This window comes from Benincasa hispida, chromosome 9 (assembly GCF_009727055.1).
Source record: "Benincasa hispida cultivar B227 chromosome 9, ASM972705v1, whole genome shotgun sequence".
Classification (NCBI taxonomy): Eukaryota; Viridiplantae; Streptophyta; class Magnoliopsida; order Cucurbitales; family Cucurbitaceae; genus Benincasa; species Benincasa hispida.
Window position 1 is genome coordinate 42,820,750 of NC_052357.1, and position 8,518 is coordinate 42,829,267.

General features: G+C 33.2%; 1 protein-coding gene across 1 annotated transcript; it reads left to right on the forward strand.

Annotated features, from left to right (window-relative positions):
- Positions 1-309: 309 nt before the first annotated feature.
- LOC120086745 (histidinol-phosphate aminotransferase, chloroplastic) lies at positions 310-7,181 on the forward strand. The gene is made up of 10 exons (XM_039043532.1): positions 310-536; positions 635-886; positions 1,970-2,053; positions 2,239-2,393; positions 2,482-2,579; positions 2,762-2,870; positions 3,238-3,395; positions 4,041-4,183; positions 4,521-4,661; positions 6,668-7,181. Exons 2-10 carry the CDS (start codon positions 641-643, stop codon positions 6,797-6,799), a joined length of 1,266 nt encoding a protein of 421 aa, XP_038899460.1. The 5' UTR covers positions 310-536; positions 635-640; the 3' UTR covers positions 6,800-7,181.
- The last annotated feature ends 1,337 nt before the right edge of the window (positions 7,182-8,518 follow it).

Sequence of the window (8,518 nt, forward strand, 5' to 3'; positions counted from 1 at the left end):
AATATAATAAATAACCAAACGTTTTTAAGAAATGAACAACAAACCAACAATATAGATTAAATTTAAGATTTATCAGAAGGATATGAATTAAAATTAGATATACTAAAATGAGATATTTGAGAATGTAGACCTAGAATTAACACAACTTCCATATACAAGATAAGAACAATATTTTCACCTTAAAAAAATATTATAGCTCTTTTTAAATATAGGAAAATGAGTTAATTTTGTCCAAATTATTATTATAATTAATATATATGTATATATATATATGTTAGAAAAATTAATACATTTACTATTCAAGGCATAGAATGGAAAAGAATTTTGAGGTGGACTTCCTAAACACTTGCCCCAAACAAAGGTGGAGCTTCAGAACAAACACTACCTAAAAATCTTATTCCAATATTCTTCTCCTCCTCTGCTTGCTCTCAAGCTGTGGTTTAGGGTTAATTTTTCTACTCAACTTTTGTGCTTTGGGTTAAACTTTGTCTTCTTCATCCTCATTTCATATCCATTGCTACCCATCTCCTATTCAGGTAATGGCTCTTCAATGCTCATCCTATCATTTGCCAACATAATGCTACAGCTTTGAAATACACGAATTTCATTGGTTTTTTCGTCATTTCTTGTGCAGAGATTGATGGGTGTGATCAATATTTCAAACCCCACCCAGTGCCTGGTTAAATTGAAGACGAACTTTCCTGCATCCGAGGCATCGCGTCGACCCAATTGCTCAGTTGCAGGTAGAAGGAAGTGGGCTGTTGCTATGACATCTCAAATTCCAGTAGAACACGTCCAGGAGACTCAACAAAGCTTGACTGGTGACTCTTTTATTCGTCCCCATTTGAGAAAATTGTCTCCTTATCAGCCTATTCTCCCTTTTGAGGTACAACAATGTTGATCTTTGCCCTGTTGTACTCCATTTCTAGCTAGCTAAGTTATTTTCATTCTTATGTTGGTGCTAATTACAAAATTTCAATTTTAAAATATTTATATGCTCTGTAAGTGTATATATATATATATGATTAATAATTATTTATTTTTTTTTATTTTTTTATGTTTTTACAAGCATTTCTAGGAAAACTGAGATATCATGAGATATTTAATATCTTTGTCGAATCCTTCTATTTAAGGATATATCGACATATCGACAAATATTTTCATTCTTGTGCTAATCGCTTTGGGTTGACCAACCAAGTGGCAATGGGGCATGTTATAAAAGTACATAGACAAAAGTGGCATTGATTCGAACCCAAGGGTGGTCATATGCTTAGGTTTAAATCCTTTAAGTCTATTGACTAGGGTCAGAAAATTGAGTTTAGTTGAGGTGTATATAATCTAGCCTAGACACTCAAGGACAAATGAATGTCTGGTGTCTTCCTTGCCTTGCGGCTGCAGAATACTAATCAAAGGCTAATGTAAGTTAATGAGGTATAGACATCTCAGTAGAAGCTCTTTGTTATCTTTTTATGGTTTTCTAAGTGACATGAATTATTCCTTGGTGAAATTTAATGACTCAGTAGAAGTATATGTTACCAGCTCTATAAGTTTCATTAGAATATACAAGGGTGTACAAAAGATCAATCTAAAAAAATGGGACTCGAACCCTAACTACGGAAATGGATGTCAGTCCAATAAAATGAAACCAATCTTATCTTGCCTGCTTCAAGCGTTCAATCTGGTAATTGGTAGGTGTGTAAATTAATGGGACATAGATGTCTCTCTAGAGGTTCTTGTTTTCTCTTCATGGTTTTTAATCACATTGTGAATTAGCAACCTATTATTATATTTTATGACTTAGTGGAAGTATGTTACCAGCTTTGAACTCAATTACACTAATAAGAACTGGAAGTTCTTTAGCCTGGGGGATCTACTTTCAAAATTATGAATTGTGCTATATTGATTTACAACTGAACTGATTCGCATGTTATGAGCTTTCAAGGTGGTTCTTAATTTTCTTTGGCTGTAGGTTTTGTCCACGCATCTTGGAAGGAAGCCTGAGGACATTATAAAATTAGATGCAAATGAAAATCCTTATGGTCCTCCCCCTGACGTGAGTACTGATGCCTTCCTTCTTGTTGGTACAATATACGAAGAATCTTGGTTTGCTGAAAATTTGTCAAATTTTGTTTCTTAGAAGTTCTGTGGTGGGGAAGTTATCGTTATTCATTTACCTGCCAACTAATTATTTCTGTTTGTTTTGTATTATGTTGGACTATAATTTTGAGTTGTTTGTAGGTTCTCGAAGCCTTGGGAACAATGAAATTTCCATATGTCTATCCTGATCCTGAAAGTCGTCAATTGCGAGCAGCACTTGCCATAGACTCTGGTCTTGAATCTGAGTATATTCTTGTGGGATGTGGTGCAGATGAGCTCATTGATCTGATTATGCGGTTAAAACTGGATCATCTCTGCCTTGTTTATGAATTTGAGTTCTTACTTTTCCTTACACTTCATTCATTTCTTAAAATATTGTTGTAGATGTGTGTTGGACCCTGGTGATAAAATTATAGACTGCCCTCCTACCTTCACGATGTATGAATTTGATGCTGCTGTTAATGGTGCTCTTGTCATTAAAGGTAGTTATCGACTTATTTATCACTTTATTTTTTAATTTCTTCCTTTTAAGGGGCAATCTTTAAGCTTATCAAAGTCACCATATTTATCTCTTAATGGTCTGTCATTTGAATCTACATATCTACATATCTTGCTTTCGTCACATACAGTTGTTGCAATATATGTTACCTATGGTATTCTGCAGTTCCAAGGAAGCCAGACTTTTCCTTGAATGTGGATCTCATCAAAGATGTTGTTGATAAGGAAAAACCAAAGTGCATATTCCTCACGTCTCCTAATAACCCAGATGGGAGGTAATTCTCTGTTTGTATCATTATCTGTGATCTTGCACATTTTTCTACCTAACTCACTTTTCAGTTTTCACTCAATTGTGCTCTACAAGATTGAGAAAATCACACCTGCTCAAGAACGATATGACAATCATCTGTACTATTTTCATGCACGTGCCCTAGATAATTCAGATTTAGGGGCTGTTTTCTGTGCCACAGCAGTCTTCCTGGAAAAGGGATCTTCTGAAATAAATTTGGCGAATTATTAACACTGAAATCTGTTATATGTTGTGTGAAAAATAGACCATTTTGCGTGATTCTTAAACATGTTAAACTTTGTATTCAGTCATTTTTATCCCATCCTCCATCTAAGACTTTTACTTGTTTACAGTGTAATTAGTGATGAAGATCTCTTGAAAATTCTTGACCTCCCCATACTAGTTGTTCTCGATGAAGCATATATAGAGTTTTCTTCAATTGAATCAAAGATGCAGTGGGTGAAGAAATATGAAAACTTGATTATACTTCGAACTTTCAGCAAAAGAGCAGGTGTACGATCTTCTTCATTTTTTTTAACCACTTTTTTTAAGGACAATTTACTTGTTTAACTGTGTACTACTTCCTTTTTATTCATGACCCTTGAGTTATCTAAATGACAGAATTTGGTGTCACTAGTAGAGTAGGTTTGTCATGCGCTTTTGATTCTTAACTAACAAAAAGTCCTCGTTCCTACTAATTTAAACTTATGTCCCTTAAAGTTTGTACGAAAAACGCTATATCGTTCATGTAAGTTGGAAAAACTCATCAGAGGCATGCCTTACATATTGAAATAGTCTCATGTTTTCTTGTGTTCCAATGTATTTTTCTTGATGGAGATAGAACTTTTATCTTATATAGTTATATCTGGTGTCGACGTGCGGAAGTTAAACATATATTCCTGTTACTAGGCTGGCCCGTCTGGTATGATTTTTCTGCCAAAAAGCTAAACCTAGAACACATTTTAACCATTACTTTAGTTGCAAGGTTGTGGCGATGGTCTTCTTATTGCTGAAGATTTATTTTACTATTTTAAGTGTTTTGTTTCTTGAATATGTAAATAGTTCCCCACAATTCCATTCTTGGCAACTGATTGACATAGTTTTATTATTACCTGTTTATGTGAGATCATCAAGATCTTTGTTTGTAAAATTGCAGGTTTAGCTGGACTTCGTGTGGGATATGGAGCATTTCCTTTGAGTATCATTGAATATCTTTGGCGAGCAAAGCAACCTTATAATGTGTCTGTTGCTGCTGAAATTGCTGCATGTGCAGCCTTGCAGAACCCCACCTACTTGGAGGTTAACTTTCTCGGTTAATGTTTGTTGGATCGATTCTTTTAGCTTCAATGTTACTTGGTAGCCACGTTGGATTGACTTAGTGACATTGGGAGATGTGAGAATAAGGAGACTATGGAAATGGATTCAATCCCTGTAGTGGCTACCCATCCAAGATTAAATACTACAAATCTTTTGACAACTAGATATTATAGTGTCATGAAGTTGTCTTGTTAGATTAGATGGGATTTGCGTAAATGGACTTAGAAACTCAGTATAAAAAAATGACGAAATACTTGGTAACAAGGAAAGAATATTTTGGTGCTCGATTAATTTCTAATATGAGCTTTCTATTTCGCAGAAGGTAAAAAATGCCCTGGTACAAGAACGTGAAAGGTTGTACAATCTTCTAAAGGATGTGCCATTTTTAAATCCATATCCTAGTCACTCTAATTTCATCCTTTGCGAGGTGACTTCAGGAAAGGATGCGAAGAAATTGAAGGTAAATGACTTTCTTCATATGTACTACCACTGCACTCTAGACTTGCAACATAACCCTAACACTTTTTATAAAGATCATTAGCTATTAATCAAAGTAGAAAAGTATTTGGGGACGAAATATTCCAAAGTTCTAGCATATGTTCATGATGTTATATTATTTATAAATATGCTTTCCATCATTTGAAAATTATATCTTTGTATCCAAATGATCTGAAAATCTTTTGAGGTCAGTGGTTGAAGAGGATCATAATGTTGATGGGGGATGGGAAAGACAGTGAGTAGGGCTTTGTGAAGAAAGAAAAGAAGGCAGAAGGCAGTGAGTAGTGCTTTGTTGATGGGGGATGGGAAAGATAGTGAGTTCTGCAGCAGTTTTTGATCCTCTTTTTTTCCTGTAAACAACATAATATGGTTAATTGAATCAGACTTATTTGGTTTGCTTTGATTTGGTTATGTTCAATAATTTGGCTCAGGTTCTTACACCCTTGTTTGTATGAGGGTTAGTTTCTCCTCTTTGATAGGGATTCATTTGTCTTTTGCTGAAAGAAACCTCACCAAGCCTATTTATTTAACAATGGATGCCCTCCCAAAGGAAGCCACATGTAAGGAATGGCTGGCTATAGGCCATTGACTGATTTTACTGTTGAAACTGTTGCCCTTCTCGAATGATTTCCTCGTTGCTGCAGTTTGTATTGTGACAGAATTTGTAAAGATTAATCTTTGTGACTCAAATTTTTTGAAAGAGATTGAGAATTGCTGAGAGATTATTTAGGCTCTCTTCATTATCTTCACTGAAAATAAGGGTATCATTAGCAAATCAAAGATGATTGATGGAAATTTGGAAACCTCCGTAGAGAAAATAAGGCCCTTGTAAGATGTTTTCTGGAAAAGAGAGGTTCAAGTTGGGCACTAAAATGAAAAGGAAAGAGGGAGAGGAACATCTTTGTGTCCAAGTGCCAACTTGAGCATGGATTAACTTACTAAGATAACCCATAAGAAGCATGGACACTTTAATTTGGCTAGCGTGTTCATGTTGGACACTCAAACACTTGTTAGTGTAACATATATTTTAGGAACTAGTTATACAATGTCAAAGTAGGTCCAACATTTGTTAGACATGCATCCACTTATTAAGTATACTAAATAGACACATGACAAATAAAAAATTTTGGGAGCAAAATACACCCAAGTTCATAATGCATAAACTCATTGACTTTGAATTTCTTTCTTGTATAAAAATGATATATATTTTTAAAATGTATATTTTAGTAAATGTGTCCTTGCTATATCCATGTCTTAGATTTTAAAAGAAGGGCATGTCATAGTGTCTATGTTGTGTCGTATCCATATCTATGCTTCTTAGTTAACTAGTTAAGATATATGCTCTTGACCAAGAGGTGAGAGGTTCAAATCTTCCCATCCTATATGTTGTTAGATTGCAAGCTTTTCTGCCATCTATTTTGAAGAGCCATCTCTTTTACTATCCTCCTAACGAACTCTAGCAAAAGATAAAATGATTTTTCAAAATAGTGGCAAGCAGTACTTTTCGTGTCTCTTGATAGGAGATCTTCACTAGAATCTCTCTCTCTTTCCCCTTCAGAAACTTTACCAGAATCTAATAAAAGTTTGGATCTGCAATCAACTACTTTTAATCAGATAACCCTCTCTTTTCAACTAACCCTGGAACTTTGTATTGGAGTTCTCATTTGAAGAATTCAATAAAATGTTCGAAGTACTACAGCATTCCGTCATATATCATTATGGCATGGGAACTTCATATTTCTCTATCATTTGGTAACAAAATTTGGTTGATGGTAGGCTGCACAGTTTGTTTTGAAGAAGCTTGTAAATTCACAGTTTCCTTGGTGAGGCTTTTCCCTTCCAAGAAAAAGTTTTTAACAATAAGATTCATCTTCCTTCTGGCTTTGATGCTCTGAGATCGTTGTAATGCGGTTGCTACTTCCTGTTGTTGGTTGTGATTCCGAAATTGATTGCAAAATCTCAATGCAGGAGGACCTGGCAAAAATGGGGGTAATGATTCGTCACTACGACAAGAAAGAGTTAAAAGGCTATGTTCGTGTGACTGCCGGGAAGCCCGAACACACAGATGCTTTGATGGACTGCCTTCGACGCCTATCATAACACAAGTCCCACTTATTGGGAAGCTATAGAATCCAAAGGATTTAGGGTCCACCTTTCATATCACTTTGATTAAATTATGTCACAGCTGCTGTCTTAAAACATGTCATTCATATTGGTTTTCCTTTTGGAATGAGAACAAGATGAATCTTTTTGTAATTAGTTGAAGGAAAACCAGAGCAAAGGACATTGGTCCATGGGATTTTGCTAAACCTCACAAACGTTTGCTCACACAGGAGGCTTGGTCTGCTGATTCTTCTCACTTTATTCTCATTGGAAGACATGCTTGAATGTATACTTGGGAATTTTTTATTGTCTGAGGGAACAATTTAACTTTTACCTTCGAGTTTTATCTGAAACCAAATTTAAATAGTTGATAGAATAAATCTTTTAATGTTTTTTTTTTGTTATTAAAATTTTTAGTTGCTATTTTTGTTTGTTATAGTTGTTGGATAGAACTTGGTATTACTGTTTTATGAGTGAAATTCAGCAATTGAAGGCTAGTTCAGGATGTTTTTATAGTTGAGTAAAATTTAGACATTTTTGTTATTTGATTTCCAGCATTTACTACGTTGAATTTGAGACAACTTGAATTTGTATTCTATACTATTAGATGTGTGTTTTGGTAATTTAAATAATTATTTAAAAGAAAAATTATTTTAAATGAAAAAACTATTAAATTTTTTTAATAAATAATAGTGAAATATCACATTGACACAGATTGTGTCTATCGTGATCTTTTGATATTTTTGTTCATTTTTTTATATTTGAAAAATAGTCCTATTTTTCATTTAAATGTTTTTGTTTAATTGTTATTTTTCAATCAACAACATACAATCTTTATATTTGTTAATATAATTGTTCATTTTGAATCCATTTTTTTTAAAAAACAATAGCTACCAAAACTTGTTTAGGTTAAACTACAAATATTCTTTTTTTAAACAAATATTCTTACTTTTTTTAAAGGTTACAATATTATCCTTCATATTTTAAAAATGTTTAAAAAATACTTTGAAGTCACTTTTTAAATTTTGGATAGAAATTGAGACTTGTAATTAGTAAAAAAAAATATTTTTATCATGCTAGAACCTACTATCAAATATATCTTAAATCATTCTAACATCATTTTAATGTTTGGTTTTATACTTAAATCATGACTTTCATTGGACTTCTAATTTTAGAAATAAATTTTAAGATTTTTTTTAGTTCAATAATTGTAAGGGTGAGAGATTAAATCATCACCTTTTAAGATGATAATCAGTGTTTTATCTTCGAACTATGTTCGAAATGACAATACTTATTCTTATTATCTATATCATTAGAAAATTATGTGGTGTTCTATTGAAATTTGTGTATTTTTATGTGATCATATAAATGTAATTGTTGCAATAATTTGTAGAACTTTGATAATAGATGTTAAAGAGAATACGATGTATATAATTTATATATCTATACAAAATTGTAAGTTCTACCATCTAGTTATCGTGGCTTGTTTGTTCATAGCACTCACCGCTGCAATCGTATTCTCAAGCTATGTGATTGCATAACTTAAGGTTACGAACATACATCCTCAAGATAACCAAACAGTAAAGATTACACGATTTACTTCGATGTGATTTCTCTAATAATAACAAAAAAATTGTTTCCTAGTTCTATAAACACACATATTTAGAGCATACATACTCTCAATTTCGCTCATTTTAAACTAAAATCAATGAAATT